This window comes from Choloepus didactylus (genome assembly GCF_015220235.1).
Source record: "Choloepus didactylus isolate mChoDid1 chromosome 23 unlocalized genomic scaffold, mChoDid1.pri SUPER_23_unloc1, whole genome shotgun sequence".
Classification (NCBI taxonomy): Eukaryota; Metazoa; Chordata; class Mammalia; order Pilosa; family Megalonychidae; genus Choloepus; species Choloepus didactylus.
In genome coordinates this window covers 3,114,456-3,137,241 of record NW_023637590.1, presented here as the reverse complement: position 1 = coordinate 3,137,241, position 22,786 = coordinate 3,114,456, and the positions used below count along the sequence as shown (strand labels likewise).

General features: G+C 47.2%; 1 protein-coding gene and 1 non-coding gene across 5 annotated transcripts; one reads left to right on the top strand and one right to left on the bottom strand.

The window, feature by feature from the left end:
- The first annotated feature begins 573 nt into the window (after positions 1–573).
- On the top strand, positions 574–15,933 carry ZNF74 (zinc finger protein 74). 4 transcript variants are annotated; one of them, XM_037823644.1, is made up of 4 exons: positions 574–837; positions 9,905–10,031; positions 10,324–10,536; positions 13,129–15,933. In XM_037823644.1, the coding sequence occupies exons 2-4, from the start codon at positions 9,998–10,000 to the stop codon at positions 14,787–14,789; spliced, it is 1,908 nt and encodes a 635-aa protein (XP_037679572.1). In that variant the 5' UTR covers positions 574–837; positions 9,905–9,997; the 3' UTR covers positions 14,790–15,933. The 4 variants fall into 4 exon arrangements, with proteins under 4 accessions (XP_037679572.1, XP_037679571.1, XP_037679570.1 ...); XM_037823643.1 differs by having other exon boundaries at positions 574–1,064; positions 10,435–10,536; XM_037823642.1 differs by having other exon boundaries at positions 574–1,064; positions 10,348–10,536.
- Positions 15,934–15,987: 54 nt separating this feature from the next.
- On the bottom strand, positions 15,988–16,094 carry LOC119524944. Its single transcript, XR_005214900.1, has one exon. It is a non-coding gene; the product is annotated as a U6 spliceosomal RNA (small nuclear RNA).
- Positions 16,095–22,786: the final 6,692 nt, after the last annotated feature.

Genomic DNA, 22,786 nt, shown 5'->3' with positions numbered 1-22,786 from the left:
GTGGTCAGTCCTGAATAAATAGTGGCTGTTGCTGTTACCAGTGTGTGTGCCAGCGCCTGGCCACCGCCCCGCGGTCAGGGCCACCTGACCTCTTTTCCGGGGACCCCTCCCCACGAGCCCCAGGTGCCTCCCTCCAGAAGGGACGGGGGGGATCAGAATCCTTGGGAACCCCGCGAGTGCAGCCCATCACCTCCAGCATCCCGAGGGCGGCGGAGGGGGCTGAGATTTTCCTGCTAAGATGGATTTGGGGTGGACCCACCCACGAGGAGGCATGGACCAACCGACAGGGCAATCCCACGTTCCTGGACAGGGCCCTCCGCACGCGCACACACACGCACACGCACACACGCGCGCACACACACACGCACACACACACGCACACACACGCGCGCGCACACACGGGATACACTGCGCCTTCCGCAGCACAGGTGGCCTGGGAGGGGGGCAGGCCCTGAGCGCCCGGCCCCGGAACTACACTTCCCAGAAGGCCGTGCGACGCCCCGTGAAAAGTGAAGCCCTCGCCCGCGCGCGCAAAGGCTTCCGGGAGTGGTAGTTCGCCTGGGTTCCGCGCAGGCGCGGGTCTCCGCGGCGGCCCCTTTGTGGCGGGCGCTGTCCTTTGTGGGGGGCCGGCGGCGCGTCCGCGCGCTCCCCCGTCCGTCCGTCCGTCCGTCCTTCCGTCTCTCCCGCCCGGCCCTGGCCCCGCGGCGCGGGTTCTCTGGGAGGAGTGTGTGACGGGCCGGGGTTGGGGGCTCGGGGGAGGGGGTCCCCCAAGGCCGCTCCCGGGGACGCTGCCGAGGGGCGCCATGGAGACCCCCGCCCCGAAGCCCGCGGACGCAGGTACCGCTTCGCCCTTTGGGTCAGGGGGTCTGCGGATTTGCCCCCCGGGGGCTGGCGCCCAGAGGGGTCCCCCAGAGCACCCGGCAGCAGCCGGCCTCCCGTTTCCCCGCCGGCACCCCCGTTGGTTCCCTCCTCCCCCAGCTCTGTCCTCTCAGGGCCCTGCTCTTCTCCTCAAAGACAACCCCAAGGATACATGGGGTCGGGATCCCCTGGAAGCTGAGTCCGAGGTGAGTGGCCATCGTTTTTCCTTCTGGACGTCTTGTTCTTTGCCATGAGAGCCAGCCCAGCCCCTCTCCTGCCCCAGATCTTCAGCCATCCTGGGACCCCCAGCCGGGGACCTGCTCCCTGGTCCTCAGGAGGCTCCGGGTAGTGGCAGCGGCTCCTGCGGAGGAGTGTTCTTGGGGGGCCAAGGTGTGCCCTGGATGTGGCTCTGAGTGTTGCCTTGGTCCGGTGAAGGCTCAGTTTTCCTGGACCCCTACTTCCAGCCCCGGGCCAGGAGCTCTGTGGATTTAGTGGGTCCCAGGCTCATTGGTGACAGCCCCTACCAGGGCACGTGAGTCATTTCTGCAGGCTGGCTGGGGGTGGATACAGGCCCAGGGGATGTTTCTGGTGATTGGTCCTTGTCTGGGGGAGCCTAATAGGATGGAATCAGGTGTGGGGAGTGCAGAAGAGCTGAGGAAGAGCTGCACAGCAGCATCAGGGTAAGAGTGAAGGTAGGGGGTACATCCCTGCCCCTGGATCCCTGAGATGGGGCCTTCGTGGAAAAACCTGGAGCTTTAGAGAGTCTGGGGCCTCGGGAGTGAACTGACCCTGGGACCAGTCCCAAACTGAAGCTGGCCCCGAAGCCCTGCAGTTACAGACTTGGCTCCTCATTTTGTTCTACCACTTTAACCACCCCTGCCCCCATCGCGGTGCTTTGAAGAAGGGCACAGAAGAAGGAAGGAGAGTGTAGTGTGAAAAGGGCTGGAGGAGTGACGGTCCTTTGATTTTTCAGGTTTTGGTGACTCTGTTATCTCCTACTTGAAAGGGGTGAGATCTAGTTGTGGAAAAGTAGAAAAAGCTGGAAAACATATATAGTGAGAGGCACTGGGGTCCATGATGTGTTGGAAGGTTCCGTGATTCTATAAAAGGGGTACCAGGACCAAATGCAATGCATGATTCTTGATTGGACCATGGATTCCCCCCAAAACCTACACAAGGCATTTGGAGACAGTTGAGGAAGTGCTGAAAAGGTTGTATTAGTTGTATATTGTATATTAGTGGTATTAGATAGCATTGTATCAGCATTAAATTTCTTGGTGTGATAATGGCACTTTGATTATATGTGTGATTTTATCTCAGGAGGCACAAGCTGAAGGATTAGGGTGAAATGTCACAATGTCAGCAACTTACCTTCAAATGGTTCCGCAAAAAAGTATGTGTGTGTGGGTGTGTGTGCCTTTCTTAGGCATATGTGTAATTCCTAAAATATCAGCATGTGAGATCTTGGAATAACTTGTCCCTCTCTCCTGATTGCTCTTTGCCTTCTGCATTCTCTCCCAGTAGTCTCATTCGTACTTGTGGTTTGTTTTCAGGTGTCCGGACACTTCCCATGGTCTGTACTGACTTCTCTGCTAGTTTCATTACCACATCTGCATTTGATACACACACACACAACTGGGGTTTTTGTTTCCTTTCCTACAGAACAGTGACACATTGAACAAGGGCTTCTCCTGGTGGGTGGGGAATAGCCCCTCAGAAGGGTCTTGTTAGCCTCAGATCCTACTATTGCCTGTTGATGCCCCCACACTGAAGCAGTGTCACCCCCGACAGCCCCCTCGCCCCAGCACCGCATTCCAATGCCTCTGGAGCTTTGTTCTGCCCATTTTCTTCTACCTTCTGCCAATGCAGCCACCCTTACCCTTCTTCATCTCTGAGGGCAACTATGGACAGTGTTCTCCATGCGTGTCCTCACCTCCATGTTCTCATCTCCCTGAAGTCCTGTTTGGGATCAGGTTTTCTGTGGTATCATTTACACACAATAAGTCTCACCAATTTTAAATATAGGTGTTTAGGCAAATGTATACAGTTGTGCAACCAGGATTTAGAAATTTCCATCACCCCAAAAAGTTCTCTCATGCCCCTTTGCAGTCACTCCTCTCCCCCAGCCTCTTGGCTACTGCTCTAGTTTTGCCTTTTTAAGAATTTTGTGTGGAATTACGCACACATGTAGTCTTTTGCACCTGGTTTATTTCAGCCTAATGCTTTTGAGTTCGTCCATGTTGTGCAAATCAGTAGTTCCTTTTTATCACTGAGTAGTATTCCATTGGATGGATAGTCCACAGTTTGTTTTTCCATTCATTAGTTGATGGATTTTTAGGTTGTTTCCAGTTTGGGGCTAGTACAGATAACACACTATAAATATCTGAATACAAGTATGAACTCATGTTTTAATTCCTTTTGGATAAATACTTAGGAGTGGAATTGCCAAGTTGCAGAGTAAATGTATGTTTAATTATTGATTTTATTGATCTTTTCAAAGGACCAGCTTTTGGTTCCATTGATTGTCTCATTTGCTTTTCTCGTTTCTATGTCATTGATTTCTGCTCTTCTTTATCTCCTTCCTTTACTTATTTCAGTTTCTTAAGGTTGAAATGTACATGACTGATTTGACACCTTTCTTCTTTTCAATGTCGTAAGTTTTCAGTGACAATAAGTTTCCCTTTAAGCCCAGCTTTAGCTACATCCCACAAATTTTATGTTTTATTTTCATTTTTATTCAGTTCAAAATAGTTTCTAATTTTTCTTGTGATTTCTTCTTCAACCCATGTACTATTCAGGGTAGTTTAATTTCCAAATATTTGAGGGATTTTCCAGATATCTTTCTATTATTGGTTTCTAATTTAATGCTGTTGTGGTAAAAAAATGGGCACTTTGTATAATTTCAATTCTTTCGAATGTATTAACTTATTACCCACAGTGTGGTTTATCATGGTAAATGTTCCATGTGCACTTGAAAAGAATATGTTTTCTTTTATTGGGCGGAATGTTACGTAAAAGTCAACTAGGTCAAGTTGGGTGATGGTATTGTTCAAATTTTCTGTATCCTCATAGATTTTCTGTTTACTTGTTCTGTCAATTATTGAGTGAGATTATTATTGAAATTGCCAAGTATAATTGTAGATTTGTCTATTTCTCTTTTCAGTTCTTTCAGTTTTTGCTTTCTGTATTTTGAAGCTCTGTTATAAGGCATATATGTTTTGGATTGTTATGACTTCTTTATGAATATCATGATACAATGTCCTGCTTTATTACTGATAATACTTCTTGCTCTGAAATCTACTTTACTTGTTTTAATATAGTCACTTCAGCTTTCTTTTGATTGCTGTGTGCAGGGTATATCTTTTTCCAATCTTTCACTTTTAATCTGGCTTTGCCTTCATACTTAAAGTGGACTTTTCATAGATGGCCTGTATTTGGATCTTTTTTTTTATTCGACTTGACAATCTCTGCCTTTTAATTGGAGTGGTTAGGCCATTCACATTTAGTGTAATTATATGGTTGAATTTATGCCTGCCATTTTGCTATTTGTTTTCTATGTATCTTTTGTCTTTTTTGTTTCTTTATTCCTCCCTTCATGCCTTGTTTTGAAGTAAACAAATATTTTATACTATAGTCTTTTAATTCCCCTGATTTTTAAACTTTTTTGTTATTTGATTGGATCTAAACATTCTGAATTTTATTTTATTGAGTACTGGGTTTTTGGTATATCTTAAATATTTCTGGATTTTGTTCTGGGATACAATTAAATTATTTGGTATTAGTTTGATCCTTCCAAAGGTTGCTTTTCACTTTTCTTAAGATGGGTCCAGAGAAGCTTTTAGTCTAGGGCTAATTATGCTTCATGGCTGAGGCAGTGCCCTTCTGGCATCTCCCCCCTCCACCCCCACATGAATTAGGAGGCTTTTCCATGCAGGATATCGCTGGGGCTGGGTGCTAGTAATCCTCGGTCTTTAGCTCCTCTGTCATGTGGCAATGCACATGGCGGCATCTCCTGGCCTCTCCTTTCTCTTCTGAGTTCCATTGATGTCAGTTTTTGGCTGCTTCTTCTGTGACTTTCTCTCTATCTGTCTGAACTTCATTCTGCTTACAAAGGACTCCAGGAATAGGATTAAGACCCCTCCTTATTGAATTGGGTCACACCTTCACTGAAGTCACTTCATCAAAATGTCCTGCTTACAGTGGGTTCACACCCACAGGAATAGATTAAGTTCAAGAACATGTTTTTCTAGGGTGCATAGCTCAAAATCACCATATATACCATCAAATTCATTCTTTAAAATGTAACATTCAGTGGTTTTTAGTGTATTTACAAAGTTGTGCAACATCACCACTATCAATTTTAGAGCATTTTCATCACCCACCAAAAAAGTTGACTCCTCGTACTCCCCTCCTCTCAGCCCCTAGCAATCAGTCCTCTCCGTTCTGTCTCTGTGGATTTGCCCGCTCTGGACATTTCATATAAATAGAATCATACACTTTGTGTCCTTCTGTTATCTGGCCTCTTTCACTTAAAATAATGTGCAGCACTTCCTTCCGGTTGCTTCGTAACTAACCCCCAGGTCCTCATCCCACATTGACCCAGCCAGCTTCTCACCTGGCTGAATTATTACCACGACAGTTGCCAACCGTTGCTTTCCTAATTCCCTCACTCCTTCTACATTTAGTAGTCATCACTCCACTCTAGGGAAGCCTTCTGTTTATTTATGTCAGTGTGGACTTGTGCATGTATTCCCCGGGTTTAGTTATTATGATCCTGTATTTCGACACTGAGAATGTTCCAGACTGGCTAGTGGGCGTCCTTCAGGCTAACTCCCATATTCTTTGGCCCCCACCACTCTTTGAGCACTTCCTTACTTTCTGACTTAGCCTTTTCCAGGATTCTGGTTATTTCGGTATTTACAAACCAAGATCTGGGCACATGGTGTGCTCCTTGCCACGGGGACGCCCATGCTCTGGGCCTCTTAGCAGACGGAGCTCGGAAGGTGACGTCCGTAGCCATGCACAGCTTTGATTCCAGATTTATCTCTGTGTCTGTCTTTATATTGTGAACCCGGCGTTCATACCAGTAACTCCAAGTTCCAGTCCAGTCCTGCGGGTTTCATTCTGGTCTCCCCCTTTCCTAATTTGTACCTCCCTCCTCTGTCATTGAGAAACTGGGCTCCCATCATCTTCAATGTATTTACTTATTTGCTTAACCTCCCTGTAGGTAGCTAATGCCCTGTCTCCTTGTCCTGTCCCTGAGGCTGCCATTGCTGGTCACCGCCAGCCTGCCCTGTCCCCCTGTCCTCGAGGCAGCCATCTCTGATCACAGCCAGTGACCTCCCTGGGGGTTGGGGGTGTTTAGATCCAAGACGGGGAGAGGCACCTGCTTTTGAGGGTGCTTGGATGGGGCAAACACGTGGCCTCCTCAGGGCGTCTGTTAAGTCAGGCAGGTGCAGAGCCGTCTCCAGAGACCGTGCGAGGGGGAAAGGGGCAGGGTGGGGCTGGAGCTTGTGCCTGGGGGTCTTGTGTCATAGCAGCGGTCACTCGTGGAGGCAGCCCTGGATTCTCAGGGGACAGGTGCTCTGCAGATGCTCACCAAGTGACGGCATCACCGTCTTCAGGACAGGGCTTCCCCAGCAGGCCCAGCTCCCCACGAGCCCTTCCTGTGCAGCCTGGCAGAAGTCTGCCTTGCCCGCCTCCCTCTCTGCTTCTCCATCATCTCTTCCGATCCCTCCTTTGCAGACCTCACCCTCCAGAGTGTTCCTTGTCCTCAGTTTCCACGCTTGATCCCCTCTGAGCCTCTTACACCAGGGGTTCCTGCTACCCTCTTCAGGCCTGACTCAGCCTTGGGGACTCTTTTTTTTTTTTTTTAATAATTTAAAAACTTAAAAGAGAATAGCAAAAATAATAACAAAACCCATACAGAGAACTCCAACATACGCCTACCACCACCACCATATATGCAGATCCACCAATTTTAACATTTTGCCACATCTGTGGTATCACTTTATCTATCTATCCATCTATCTATCTATCCATCTATTCTCTACACATTTTCGTGTAGGTTGTGGACATCATGCTCCTTGAGCACGTATTACTTCCCAGTACATTTCCTAAGAACAAGGATATTCACTTACGTAACCACCTTAAGTGCAATTATCGAGTTTCAAGAACTTCAACATGAACATAAAGTTGGACATTTTCCCCTCCATTGTTAGATCCAGTCCAGGATCATGGGCTACTGTATAATTGTCAGTGTCTCTTTAGTTGCTCTTTTTAAAAAAAAAAAAATATGGAAACATACATTCAACATAAACTTCTCCATCGCACCCACTCCCGAGCACACCATTCTGTGGAATCAATCACCTTCACATTGTACCCTCAGCACAACCATTCCAGAACTTTCCCATGGGGAGGCTTGTTCTAAAGCTGCTAAGTGGTGCTGGTCTCCCAGTGCCTGCTGCTTATGAGGCATTTGTCCTCATACTAGAAGGAACTGTCCCCACGACAGAGCCTCAGGCCGGGCATCGCCCGGCCATCCCTCCACCCTGCCCCCTGCCAGCCCCTGTCCCTGGTGGGGACCCTCACCCCTCACACTATCAGGCACACAGGCTTTGACCCAGCACCAGGTTTTCCAAGCTTCGGTAGTGTTCCGGTTTGCTAATGCTGCCGTTACACAAAATACCAGAAAAGCATTGACTTTTATAAAGGGGGTTTATTTGGTTACAAATTTGCAGTCCTATGGCCATAAAAGTGTCCAAACTAAGGCATCAACAAGAGGATACCTTCACTGAAGAAAGGCTGATGGTATCTGGAACACCCCTGTCAGCTGGGAAGGCACGTGGCTGGTATCTGCTCTTCCGTTGCTCCCAGACTCTGAGTTTCATCTCTTAGCATCTCCAAACATCCTTCTGTCCACAGCTCCAAGCATCTCTAAGCATCTCTGTACCATCTCTCCAAAAGTCTCTCTCAGCTGCTCTGAGCTCCTTCTGTCTGGGAGCTCTTATAGGACTCCAGTGATCTAATTAAGACCCATGCTGAGTGGGCAGGGCCACATCTCCATGGAAATATCTAATCAAAATGTTTCACCTACAGTTGGGTGGGTCACATCTCCATGGAAACAACCTAATCCAGATATCCCACAAGATTGGATTAAGACATGGCTTTTGGGAGAACATAAAGTATCCAAACCAGCATGGGTAGGATTGGAAACACAGAACACACAGCATTATGGCATCGGGACGTCCCACAGCTGCCCAGTTGCAGCCCCTTGCACCCTCCTGGCCAAAACCCTACATGCTGACTCTCGGGCCCGACCACAGACCATGACAGAGGCTTTGGCTGAGCTGCCCTCGCTCCAGCCTCGGTGCCCGACTATTGTGTCACGCTCTGTGGAGGGGCTGCAGCCAAGGCTCAGTGCCCGCCCCACAGCAGGCCATGCTCTTAGCCTTATCTACCTTCCCAGCCCAAGCGCCTCCACTCAGAGGCCTCGTTTTCGGGGAACCCTCAGCAAAGACCTCCTGCAGACACCTCTTCTGAGCCCTCCTTAATCAGGGGTGAGGGGAGAGTCCACTCTGGCTCAGTACTTTTCCACGCCTAGCCCTGCTCCCCTAGCATCCCCCAGCCCCAGGGTCCATAAAACTGCAGGGGCCTCCTTTTGTTGGGGGGCTCCCTCGTCAGTGAGATGATCCCCCACATCAGTGCTCATCCCACGTGACCCTTGCCCAGAGGGTCTGTGGAACCCTTGCCCAGTGGGGTTACACAGGGACAAATGGAATGAGGGAGGGAGGGTTTGGTGCCTGCTCCAGTTAAACCTCTTGCTTCCACTTCTGCAGTAAGCGATTGAAGTCTTGACTGTTACTTTCATCTTGGCTGGTTGTCTTAATGGAGTGCTCAACACCTGGCAGCTCCGCTCTTGGCTGAAAACTCAGCCAGCACAGCCATGCTGATCGCGGGAAGCATCAGCGTCTTACCCAGGACAGCTTGAGTTGTCAGGGCACGGCAGGGTCCACGTTAGCCGTGGTGTCCGAGTCCGGAAGGCGTGGTGGGGAGGAGAGGCACTGTGAGCCGATTTCCAGCCCTCCTGGGCCAGGCATTGCCCATAAGTCAGGGCTTTATGGGAAGTGGTGTCTGGAGCTCCATCTTCCATGGCCCTAACTGAGGACATTTCAAGGAAATGGGGATGGGAGAAGGCCCATTGAGGTTAACCCCTCTTCTAGATTGCCAATGCTGCTGGAATGCAAAACACCAGAAACGGATGGACTTTTATAAAAGGGGGTTTATTTGGTTACACAGTTCCAGTCTTAAGGCCATAAAGTGTCCAAGGTAACACATCAGCAATCGGGTACCCTCACTGGAGGATGGCCAATGGCATCTGGAAAACCTCTGTTAGCTGGGAAGGCACGTGGCTGGCGTCTGCTCCAAAGTTCTGGTTTCAAAATGGCTTTCTCCCAGGACGTTCCTCTCTAGGCCACAGTTCCTCAAAAATGGCACTCTTAGTTGCACTTGGGGTATTTGTCCTCTCTCAGCTTCTCCAGAGCAAGAGTCTGCTTTCAACGGCCATCTTCAAACCGTCTCTCATCTGCAGCTCCTGTGCATTCATCAAAGTGTCCCTCTTGGCTGTAGCAGCTTGCTCCTCCTGTCTGAGCTTATATAGTGCTCCAGTAATTTAATTCAGACCCACCCTGAATGGGCGGGCCCACACCTCCATGGAAATTATCCAATTAGAGTCATCACCCACAGTTGGGTGGGGCACATCTCCATGGAAACACTCAAAGGATCACAATCTAATCAACACTGATCTGTCTGCCCACACAAGATTACATCAAAGATAATGGCGTTTGGGGGACATAATACATTCAAACTGGCACAACCCCTTACTCATAACACCCTTAATTAATAAGCGGGACACTGGGGACCCTGAGCACAATCCGAGTCGCCCCTGTGTGTGTGGCTTCTAATTCCCCCACGCTGTTCTCTGACCCCTCACCCGGCACTGCGCAAGGGGTCCCCCGGGTGACTGCGAGCGTGCGTGTCATTTCAGGAATCGGTCACGTTCAAGGACGTGGCTGTGGACTTCACCGAGGAGGAGTGGGGTCAGCTGGACTCCCCGCAGAGGGCCCTGTACCGGGACGTGATGCTGGAGAACTACCAGAACCTCCTCTCCCTGGGTAAGGTGGCTCCCCTGGGGGAGCCCTCTGTGCGTTCTTCTGTGCGGTAGACATCGCCAAGCATCACTTTGGCTCCAGCCCTGGTGCTGCACACAGAGAGACGCAGAAGACTTGTAGCCAGGGGCTGGGGGCCTGCCAGTGGGGAGAGGGTGGGACAGAAGGGACTTTGGACCCAGCCTCCCCTGGAGCTTTCCAAGTGGGATAAAGGGAAAGCGTCAGTGCAGGGGGGACTTCCAAACATGTGCTTCCATTTGGACTCTGCATTTGAAACATCTCCCACTTTGGGGTCCAGAGGGTTCTGCCTCCTGCCCCCCAGGGGACGTGCTGGCGACAGAGCTGTGCCGTGTGCTTCCTCCTGAGCCTCAAGCCCGGAGAGCAGCAGGTTGCCTTCTCCCATCCCCAGGAGCATGGCCTCCAGTCTGCAAGCCAGACGTGATCTCCCACCTGGAACGGGGTGAGGAGCCGTGGCGGGTGCGGAGAGAAGCCCCTGGAGTTGCTTGTCCAGGTGAGCGGCTGGATTTCCAGGTGGAAGGGGTGGGGCTCCCCAGAACCCCAAGACCTGGGCACCCTCGTCATCACCTCCCTGACCCCCTCCCCATCTCCATCCCAGGTCTCCTGTCCCCCATATTTAAGGGGTGTAGTTTGTTAGATGGTGCCAAGAAAACTAAAGCAGCTGGGGATGGGGAACGGTATCTGCCTGGAGGAGCTGGGAGTGGGGGCGTCCGTGGAGAGGGGTTGTGGGGGGTGGGCAGTGGGGAAGGGTCGGGGGGAGCAGGCCCGGCCATGGGGGACAGAGAATGTGCTGCACCCCAGACACAGCCCAGGCAGGGGTGCAGTTGGGGGTCCCCAAAGCCCGGCCCCAGGTCTCGAGGGCCCGGGGGAGCTGCTGTCCCCCTCTGTCCTCTGCCAGGGCCCCCCTGGACCTAAATAGCATTGGCCCCAGCTTCTCGGACTTCTTTTACCACTCCAGTGTCTGCTGTCTGTCCCTGTCCTCTTTACTAAAAGTACATTTTTTTTAAAAGTAATGTTTTTTGATCAGTATGTTTATCCTGAAAATTAGGATAATACAGAGAAGTATGTTTAAAAAATTGAAATCCCGTTAATCTTTCTGCACGTAGATAATCACGACTTCATTTCACTGGATTTCCTCACCATTGTGCCTCTGTATATGGATTCATTAAAAAAACAAACAAAAACCACCACATACTGGGAATCACAGGGTGCATTTGGAATCTTGCTTTTTCCATGATGAGGATGAGGCCCGTGCCTTTTACTGATTGCACGGTGTCTCATTCCATGGTGGCACCCCATTAGGCAGGCGGCCCCCCACAACTGCTGAAAACACTCTCCCAGTCTCCCCTGCTGTGTGCGTGCTCTGTGGAGCCTCTCGCCTTACCCCCCAGCATCCCCTGCCCTGTGGTCACCCAGATGGGTGTCTTAGAGGTGCAGCCCTGGATCACCACCCGTCTGGTGGGCTCCTCTGCCTGTGTGACCCCTTGCCCTGGCCTATGTCATCTGCCTGAAGCCAGGGCCATCAGTACATCCCGTAAATTGGCCCCCTTTTCCCACCCCCATCTTTGTAAAAGGTACAATCATTCATTCTATCCTCTCCCTTTTCCTGCCAGCCACTTCCACTCAACTATTAAGCTGTACCCTTGATTTTTAACTTCTGGAACCCGTACTTCCTCTTCATTCTCCCAGGATTATTGGAATAGCCTCCTTAGCTTGTCTCGCCACCAGCCAGCTCTGCTCTAGCTTCTCCCGTACGAACCAGCCAGAGCGATCTTGACGACACACGGCTATGATGGCGTCACCCTGCTGTGTAAAGAAAAGGCTTCCTTCCCTGGTTCCCCTCTGCTGCAGGTGTTTGGAGAGCTCCTCCCCCCTTTCCAGGACCACCTCTCAACCTTCCCCTTGCCCTTCTACAGGGTCTCATCCTTGTCGTGCCATTTCTCAACCTCTGAGCTTTCGCACGTGCTGTTCCCTCAGCATCAGAATCCCTTCCTGCTCCCTCTCCACCTGGCTGCCTGCAGTTCATCCATCCAGAGCCAGTTCCGCTTGCCCTCTAGGAGACCTTCCTGAGCTCCTCAGGATGGGCCAGTGCCACCCCCCACCCCAGCTATGTCCTGCTCTGGCTTTGTAGGCTGGTCTGCCTGCCACACTGGGCTCCACTCCTTGAGGCTGTTGGGGAAAACATAATTTAAAAGAAAGCCTCCTGCCAACCCTGAAAACCTCTCCACCAAGGTAAAAGAGAACAAAAGCCCTTTCCTGATGGCACTGGCATTAAACTAGGCTGTGGGGCACATCACAGATCACAAAGACAAAAAGGAAATCTCACCCTTTTATACAGCCAGCCCTGATACAGCCCATTGCCTGCCTGTTAATTGTTTTTATCCAAAGGAGAAAGCAAAACTCCCACAGAGTCAGGGAAACAGGATGCCTCCTTCTAGATGCTCACATTTCCAAGAGATGGCTCCAAGAACTGTTCCTGGGACCCCAGTCTGGCCAGAGGCTCACTTCGTTTTTAAAAAAGATTCACATACATCTCAAAGAAATTGAGAAAGCATTTATAGTTTCAAGTTTTCTAAGGAAAGTGCCAAAGAGAAGTAGGGAGAGTTCTCTTTTCCTTTTGGCACCGGGGAAAATCTGTAATTTGTTTTTTTAGACTTGTATTTACCCTTGCAAGAGCAGCTACGTCCAGCTGGCATCAACACACAACCATCAGTCGTTTCTATGAATGAATCATGTCCCGATTGCCAAACCCCATGAGCTTGGCTCTTTCCTCAGCCCTCGGGTACTCTTTTGTAGCTCCTGTTTTTTGGAATTCCCTTGGCTTCTCTGCTTGCCTTGATCTTTGTGCTCTCCAGTCACCCTTTTCCTGCTTCTTCTTGCTGTTCCTTCTTTTTGGCGGGCTCAGGGCATTTCGTCCTGGGCACCTGTGTTGTCTCCCTGCCTTCGCTCTTTCATGCTCTGCCACTCGACTGGCTCCCATTCTCTTTTCTGTGCTTATCTACATCACTGGGTCGGATCTCAAATCTGAATTCCAGTGCCGCATTTCTACCTGCTTATGGAAAATTTCATTTTCCGTCTCTTCCAGTGTGGGATCCTGACCATGAGATGAAGGAGGAATCATCTCCAAAGCAGGACATTGATAAGGAGGAACCATCTCAGGAGTCGACGGCAGAAAGGCTGATGGGGTCCTGTCTTCACGGCTCCAATGTGGGTGAAGTGTGGGACCAGGAGGCCCAGGTCCACACTCTGACAAGAAGCCAGGCTGTGCTCTGGAAGCAAGTGCCCACCCCCTGGGAGGATATCTCTCCAAAGGAGAGCTGTTGGGGACACAATGTGCCTGAGAGAGACTTTCCACCGAGGTCAACCCTTCTCACCCAACTGAGCATTCCCGCCGAAGACTCTCAAGAAAGACACCTGAAGGCTTTCCAACCCAGTGAGATCATCACAGAACACCAGAGAATGTGTGCAGGGGGAAACCCTTTCGGGTCAGATGAACACAGAAAATATTCGCACCTGGAGAAGCAGCGGAGAGCAGATGCCGGGGAGGATCCTTTTGTGTGTGGGGAATGTGGGAAAGCTTTTAGTCAGAGCTCATCCCTCACCCTGCATCGACGGTGGCACACCCGGGAGAAGGCGTACAGATGTAACGAGTGTGGGAAGGCATTCACGTGGAGCACCAACCTCATCGAGCACCAGAGAATTCATACCGGAGAAAAGCCCTTTTTCTGCAGTGAGTGTGGGAAAGCCTTCAGCTGTCACTCGTCACTTAATGTTCACCACAGAATTCATACAGGCGAGAGACCCTACAAGTGTAATGTCTGTGAGAAGGCCTTCAGCTGCAGCTCGCTACTTAATATGCACCTCAGAGTTCACACTGGAGAGAAACCCTACAAATGCCCCGAATGTGGGAAGGCCTTCAACCAGAGGACGCACCTCACCCGGCATCACAGAATTCACACGGGAGAGAAACCTTATAAATGTAATGAATGTGGGAAGGCTTTCACTTGCCATTCCTCCTTGACGGTGCATGAGAAAATCCACAATGGAGATAAGCCCTTCAAATGTAACGAATGTGAGAAGGCCTTCAATAACCGTTCCCGCCTCATTCTCCATCAAAGGATTCATACTGGAGAGAAACCCTTTAAGTGTAACGCCTGTGGGAAAGGCTTCAGCTGCCATTCCTACCTGATTGTGCACCAGAGAATTCACAGCGGAGAGAAGCCCTTCAAATGTAACGAATGTGGGAAAGCCTTCAGCTCTCATTCGTATCTCATCGTGCATCAGAGAATCCACACTGGAGAGAAGCCCTTTGATTGTAGTAAGTGCTGGAAGGCCTTCAGCTGCCATTCGTCCCTCATTGTGCATCAGAGAATCCACACTGGAGAGAAGCCCTATAAGTGTAACGAGTGTGGCAAAGCTTTCAGCCAAAATCATTGCCTGATTAAACATCAGAAAATTCACTCTGGAGAGAAATCATTTAAATGTAACGAATGTGGCGAGATGTTCAACTGGAGTTCACACCTCACCGAACACCAGAGAATTCACAATGAAGAGAAGCCCTTTCCCATTCAATTCAACAAACACTTACTGAGCTCGTACTACATGCCCAGCAGTCTGCTCGGGGCAGGGGCCACGGGGGTGAGCGATGTGGACCCAATAAATGCGATGGATGTGGCAAAGCTTTTGTGTGTGGTTCAGGCCTCACCCAGCAGGAATTTTCCCGTGGGTAGCAAACCTGGAAATTAATGTGACATGGTTTTCTTCATGGTAGCTACTTCCTTAGCTACCTCAGTCACTCTCATTCCTTCCCCCAGGGTGAGTTGGGAAGGCAAGATGGCTCATGTATCCAGATTGTGAGACCCGCCTTATCACCCCATTCAGATCTTTCACCTGCCAGGACCCATCTTTTAGGTTAGAGTTCGTCACCTCTGCAGGAAGGGATACATTTCAGGAGAAGAGAGCTGAGGGCCATTTGGGTTAGGAGATCATTGACAAGGGGAGTAGATCTTTCCTGCAGATAAAAAGAAGGTATGTCAATTGGTGAGTCTTTGGACAGGCTCCTGACCTGATCTGGATCAGGAATTTCTCTGTAAACTGTTACATTTGGGAAAATAATATTTTTTAAAAACCCAGAAGAATACAACAATGGAACGATGGTTGTGAACACTATTACTTCCAAGTGAACATTATCATATTCCCAGAGGGGAGAATATCTTGGATGGTGGGTTTTGGGGAAAAAGCAGATTTCCTAGACTTGCTTAATGAAGAAGTGTTATTCCTTAGTGGCAGCTGAATCAGAAGTCTGCACCGCGGTGGCCTCTGTGTAACCAGGTCCCGACATGCCTGCCACATTCCTTACCGTTTAGTCTGTAGCAGGAAATCGGGAACACCCAGCTGACGTCCGGTGTGTCCGGAGAAGGTGTACACAGCATCGGACAGAGGTGTCCAGAAACCTGCTTTCAGCTGCCAGGAGCTGGGCTGGGCCGGGCCACAACAGTTTGTTGGGACTTCCCTGCAGGGCCTCTGCTGTCACCATTTAGCTCTGCTCCCCAGCTCAGCTCAGAGGAGGGGGAAGGGGACACCTCTCCACAGGGAAGGCTGGGAAGGAGGCCTTAGCTCCAGGGAGATACAGGCTGTTGTACAGACTCCAGGACACGTCAACCCTCTCGCATCCCAGTGCTTGCAGCAGAGCTGGGCAGACAGTGTTGATCGGGAACTAATGATAACGTTACTTAGTTCCAAGCAAGCAGACACTGCCTTTTCAGTGATAGTATTTTACAATGTATAGAGTATTGTAGCTAACAAAATGCTTTCAAAATGCTTTTTAAATTATCAAGGTAATATAAGCACATTTCGGAAAACATGGAATAAACTGCATTTTGCACTTTGATATATTCCCTTCTGCTTCTTTCATATTGCATTTTATTTGCTTTTTTTTTTTCTTAAGAATATAGACCCCTTCATGAATTTGCATATCTTCCTTGGCCAGGGGCCATGCTAATCTTCTGTGTATCATTCCAATTTTAGTATATGTGCTGCAGAAGCGAGCATGCATATTGCGTTTTAACATGACTTTAAATGCAGCATATATATCATTTTTTTCCACTTGTATGTATAGCATATTTTTTTCTCAAGCAATTGCAACATCTTTGTAGTTACATTTCTCAATGGAGGCATGGTATCCTATCAGTCTGTTATATATTCTTTTGTTGGAAGTCAAAGTAATATTTATTTTTCACTGAGTCATTCTCCATTGAGCGTCTTTTTGTGTTACACTTCTTTAGTGTTTTCTGAGTAGATCTTTAGAAGTGAAAAGCTGGAGAAGGGAAAGAACTTTTTTTTTTTTTTTGATTGTGTTTTACAAAGCAGTCGTTTCCCTGGGTTTCCATCCTCTGAGAGAGGCACTGTTGGAAGTTTGGGGTCCAGATTATCCTTTTGCAGTGCCTAGTGACAACATATTTATGACTCGGTTGCTAAATCGCCTTCCCCAAGAGTGTCCATGGGCTGGCTTCTCAGAACACTCTCCAGGCCTCATTTGGGCAGTTGCAAATATTTATAATATTTAAATTATATCATACCATTGCTTTGTTGAAAAAGGAATACAAACTAGGCTGGATTTGTTGCTATATAGGCATTATTATATTCCTATTTCTTCTTTTTTAAAAGAAATTAAAATTAAAACCTTTTTGTAGGCTCTACCAGTATCTGGGTCCCCAGCCCTGTGTCTCCTGAAGGCCCCACCGTGCTCTCCATTTCATAAGCTGAAAATGGCTTGTTATCCTTTTACCCTGCACCTTTGCTAACTAATGAGGTTGAATTTTTACATTTTTATATTAGTTTTTCTTCTTGAAAAGTATTTGAATATATTCTTTGCCCTCCTTCCACCAGGGCCTTGCTGTTTTTCCTTTATTTACATATAAATAACTTTTGGTTTATAAGAGTAATACATGCATATTACTTTTGACAGCTACATCATTTTCTACCTTACAGTTGTGTATTATAATTTATCTGTTCCTTTATTGACAAACGAGATCATTTTTGCCTATCAATAACTGTGGAACATAAACCTGTGTGCCCATCTTTCGTGATTTCCTCTGAATAAATTCTGAGAAGTGGAATTACTGGGTGAAGGCCATGAACGTTGTAAGAGTGTTAATTTCTAGGTTGTCTCCAACCTAATGGCCCCATTTTATTCTCTCATGTCCACTTCTCCACAGCCTTGCCAACACTTGGTTTTATCTCCTCACTATCTGTATTAACAACTTTGATACATTAAGAATGTTATTTGTTCCTATTTATTAACCATTTATTTTTCTTCTCATGTGAACTGTGTCTTCCTATCTTTTGTCCACTTGTCTATTTCTTTGTTTTTTTGTTTTTTTGTGTGTGTGTACATTTTTGTCATGAACATTTTTAATCTTTGCTATGGCATTTTTAAGATATAATGATTTTCAAATTCTATGTAATAAGGTCTATTAGATTTTTTCTTTATGTTTTTTTTCCATTGTTTTAACTCTTAGGAAGCCCCCTTCCAATCTTTTTTTAAATCCTCTTGTGGTCCCATAAACTAGATTTAGCTTTTAAATCCATATGAAACCTGTTTAGGATATATAATGCAAGATCCTTGCTTCATTCTTGAAGTTTTTTTCCACACTATTCCATAGACCCATGTATTCTATTATTGTAGCTTCATAATTTGCTATAATATATGGTAGATAGTACCAGGACCACGTTTTTTAGTAGGTCTTTTAAAAGTTGTTGTTTTTGAATCTATTCTTCCAGCTAACCTAGGAGTCATTTTCTCAGCACTCAGGCGCTTTGTGCCCATGCGTATCTCATTGAGATTTTTGTTACAGTTGAATAAAACTCACTAATTTTTAAAGAATTACTACAGTTATAGGAAATACAAGCCTTCACATCAGAGAATGTGGCAGAGCACTGTTCATCTGAATCTAATTCCAGCCTTCAGAAAAGTTTCACCGTTCCCTTCACCTATGTTCTTATATTTATTCTTCAGTTTATTCTAATTTTTGTGGGATTTGTAAATTGTTCTTTCTGTTATAAAATATATAGGAAAGCTATTGATTGTTTCTATCTTTTTTATATATTTCTTTTATACCTAGCCACTTCACTGAGTTATTCTAGTGGGTCTCTAACAGTTTTTCAGGTTGTTGAATATTCTAGGAAAAAAGTGATACTTGTAAGTAAAACATTTTGCTCTCCTAATAGGTAGCCTTTTCTTCCTTGCTTCCTTCCATTCTTTTTTTCTTTCTTTCTATTTGCATTGGCTGGCACTTCCAGAACAACACTGAATGTTGTTGATAGTACTCATCGACACCAGATTCAGGAACCAGCTCAAGATACTTTGCTTCTAAGACTCCCTTGCAGCTAGGGTGGCCATGTGAGTCAGTTATGACAAATGGCATGCAAGAGGAAGTCTAGAGATTTGGGGGGAAAGCTTTTGCTATCCTGATAGATCTGCTCCTTCCTCCATCTCTTCTCCTTCTTACCTGGAACTTGGATGTAATGCCTGGAGGTATGGTAGCCATCTTGTAACCATAAGATAATTGAGGACAAGAGCCACACACTAAAGTTAATGGAATGGAAAAACAGAAGGACCCTAGGCTTTCAATGAGATCTTTGAGTGGCTGTTTTAGTTATGGACATTCAACTTCCTGAGTTCTCATTATGTAAGAAAAATAAACAGCTGGAGTCTCATTTGTCATTATTCACATTTGTTTCATTGCTCACTGGTATAGCATCTGTGTCTTTAACCTGACATAAAGGGAAACAGCTAATATTTCACTTGTACATGAAGTATTGACCCTTAGCCATGACTATTTATCTTGTTAATGAATTATCTTTATAGGCCTAGTTTGCCAAGACTTCCAAAAATCAAGACTGGAGCATGAATTTTACTAAATACCTTCTTGGTGTATCTCAATGATGACATGAGTCTCCGTCCTTGTTATGGAAATATAATTTGATATATAAAAAGATTTTCTAAATCATATCATCTTTGGGTTTTTGGAATGAACCTCAATTGGCTATGATTTCACTCTGGTTTTGCCTGGAAATGCGCTATCTGTGACTGGTGGGCTTTCTCATGCACTCAACACAAAGAGTTTTGCCCAGTCATCTGCTCATGGCCAACTTCCTCTGACAACTCCTGTAAACTTGCTGGTATATGAACCCAGATGTACCCAAGTAATCCATTCATAACTCTACTGATAAGATCGCTCTCCCACTTGGTAAAAATAAAAAAAAAAATAAAATAAAATAAAAGAAGAGCCAAAGAGGTGTGGTTCCCTCCTCCAAGAAATGGTAGTGGCAGCTGAACAGCCTGGTGGCTGGGAGAGAATCCTAGAGAGACCCTCTAAAATATGGGGCTTCCAAAAGAGATGGGGCAGATGCTATGTCTTTTTTAGATGATGGGTTAGAGCTGACTTTTAATTTTCTGAATGATGAAAGTGATAGGCATTTCTTACTTTTATAATCAGTACCATGAGCAACCTACATTTTGAAAAATAAAATTTAATATCCATAGTTCTTCCCAAGGCAGTGCTCCAGAATAACACTATTTTTCCTGCCTCGATCAAAACCATGACTTCAGCAGATGGACCAGAAATCACAATTTGGTCCTCCAAAAGAATGCTCACACAGCGACAATGCCCGTTCATTTTAATTTAATTTAATTTTATTTTATTTTTACTAGGGAAGTTGTGGGTTTACATAAAATACAAGATTCCCATATGCCACCCTATTATTAACACCTTATGTTGATGTGATATGTGTGTTGAAATTGATGAAAGCACAATTTTATAATTGTGCTATTAACCATAGTCCATGGTTTAACTAAGGATTCACTGTGTAGTGCAGTTCCATGAATTAAAAAAAAATTAATTCTATTACCATATATGCAATATAACATTCATTTTAAATAACTTTTTAGAATTTTCAGTAAAATATACATACCATAAAAGCATTTAAACCACTTTGAAGAGAACAATTCTGTGATATTAAGTACACTGTGTAACTTCCACCACTCTTTGTTTCCAGAACAATTTCATCATCCTGCATGCTCATTCATTTTTGAGACTAGCCACATTGCCACAACTGTTAGGCAGAAATCAGAGTATAAGAATGTTGGTCACCTTCAGGAAGCAATGCGTAGCCCAACCTTTCCCCCATCGTAGGCCTGCTGCGTTACATGTCCTCACCACAACGCACAAGGAAGTGAGATCAAACCATCCTTGCTTCAAATGCCTCTCCCTTCCACACATCTTGTTTCCGTTGTGCAACTCATTATATTTCACTCGTGCAAAGATTGACAAAAGCAGGAGGGAGAGCCTGGTAACCTGCACATCGTCTATCGGCCAAGTCCGTCCCTCCTGGAATTTGCTATGTGCTGTTACGCTGGGACTCTACAAACCAAGTTCCTTGCTGCTTTGCTTCCAGGTAGGTTGTATCCAAGTTGTGCCCTTTGGATAGAGACCAGGAGGTGAGAGGGGGCAGAAGGGGCTTGCTTCTTGTTCCAAGCTTCCCCCAAGAAGCAGAGGACAGATTTGGCCTTCCCAGCCCCGGACACTTCTTGCCTGCTTGCGAGGTCAAAGTACCCAACCTTGAAGCATCTGAGTCTGTGCCGGTTTGAGTGTATTGTGTCCCCCAAATGCCATTATCTCTGATGTAATCTTGTGTGGGCAGACGTTATCAGTGTTGATTAGATTTCCTTGAGTGTTTCTTTGGAGATGCGCCACACCCAGCTGTGGGTGATGACTCTGGATATTTCCATGGAGGTGTGGCCCCACCCATTTAGGGTGGGCCTTGATCACTGGAGCCATGTAAATGAGCTGACGGTCAGAAGGGACTCGGTGCAGCTGTGACTGATGTTTTGAACAGGAACTATAGCCAAGAGGGACACTTGGAAGAAAGCACAGGAGCTGCAGATGGGAGACAGTTTGAAGACAGCCATTGAAAGCAGGCTCTTGCTCCAGAGAAGCTAAGAGAGGACAAATACCCCAAGTGCAAATAAGAGTGACATTTTTGAGGAACTGCAGCCTAGAGAGGAACGTCCTGGGAGAAAGCCATTTTGAAACCGGAACTTTGGAGCAGACACCAGCCACGTGCCTTCCCAGCTAACAGAGGTTTTCTGGACACCATTGACCATCCTCCAGTGAAGGTACCCGATTGCTGATGTGTTACCTTGGACACTTTATGGCCTTAAGACTGTAACTGTGTAACCAAATACCCCCCCTTTTATAAAAGCCAATCCATCTCTGGTGTTTTGCATCCCACCAGCATTAGCAAACTAGAACAGAGTCCTAGTTAGGATCAAGGTTGGGACAAGGTTAGATGAGATGAGAGGGTTTGAGTTAGGTTGGACTTCAGGTTTGAGTTCAGGTTGGGTTTTGGCTTGGGTCAGGTTTTAGAGGTCAGGGTGGTTAGGAATCATGACTAGGGTTAAGATGGTTATGGATTAGGGTTAGGATTAGCTGGGCTATTTTCCATGCCACCAACACCTGCGAGGGCAAGGAACAGCCTGGCAGTCTCCTGGGAACACTGAGGCAGGAGGGAATGTCATGTCCATTACCACAAATGCAGCCAATGCCATCAGGGAGGGTCACAAGATAAGTCAACCAACTGGCACATCCAGGTGGAGGGTAAAGTAAATTCAGAACCAGTATTAAACGTCACAAAAGCAATAGTATACAGCCTGCCCTGTATTTGGACTCATGCATCCTGTACTACAGAATTTGGACTCATGCATCCCCGCAGTTGTGTGAGACACTTACAAAATCTCATATTTACAGATATCTCCTGTTGGTTGTGTTTCTCTAGAGAGCTCTAATACACGGGCATAACGGGGCATCCTGAGTGGTTGGGGTTTGTATCTTACAAGGAAGGCCATTGGGTGATTGCTGTGCAAGGAAGTACAGTTGCCATGTGGTACGCTGGGGTCCACTCTCCTAAGAGCAGATGGCTCTCCAGGACCCTCGGAGATCCTTAAATGCCCCTGGAGCTGCTGCTGCCCATGTCTCTGTCACAGCAGAAGTCCCTCAGGCATTTAGAGGGAAAACCCATGGTGTCCTATGGCGCAAGCACTTACGAAAAGCAGGCTTGAACTCAACACCAAAAAACGCAAACAAACCAATTTAAAAGTGGATGAAGGCACCAATCCTTCTCAAACACTTCAAAAAAAAAAAAAAAATGGTTCCTCATGGTGGATTGCCACCACTCTCATCCACGTGTGCTCCCAGGAAAGCCCTTTACCCCCAGAATGGAAGTGATCAAGGCCACTCAGTCTTCCACTGGTGAATATCTTGATGTTGTGACTCGGCCAAGAAGGTCTACACAGAGCCTGTTACAACAGCCTCCTGGTTGACAGGACACAATATACCATCACGTAGTTGCCCACAATGGATACACACCTGTGGCAGAGGAGCTGAATCGGATCTGGCTGTCCCCAGCACTTCCCTAAGAGGAGATTCAGTGACCCCTCTCACCCAAGGAGCGCAGACGCTCTCCACGGCTCAGGGCCCTGCCCCTCAGCTAACGTCTTAGACACCGGCCAATCCACCATGTTGAATGGTGATGTTTCGGGGTCCTGGCTGCTCAAGCAAACACCATGAAACAGTTCGGCTTAAACAACAGGAATTCCTTCACTCATGGTCTCGAGACCTAGAAAAGGTCCAAATCAAGGTTTCTCCCAGAAGATGGTGGCCTATTCTGGGGCTGCCTGCCAG

What these genes read in the sequence shown, in the direction of transcription:
- ZNF74 (XM_037823641.1), top strand. Translation starts at nt 804, where the DNA reads ATGGAGACCCCCGCCCCGAAGCCCGCGGACGCAGGTACCGCTTCGCCC. An exon ending in CCAGAACCTCCTCTCCCTGG is followed by an intron (nt 10,032 to 10,323) that starts GTAAGGTGGCTC and finishes TTTGGGGTCCAG; the next exon opens with AGGGTTCTGCCTCCTGCCCC. An exon ending in CCCTGGAGTTGCTTGTCCAG is followed by an intron (nt 10,537 to 13,128) that starts GTGAGCGGCTGG and finishes CGTCTCTTCCAG; the next exon opens with TGTGGGATCCTGACCATGAG.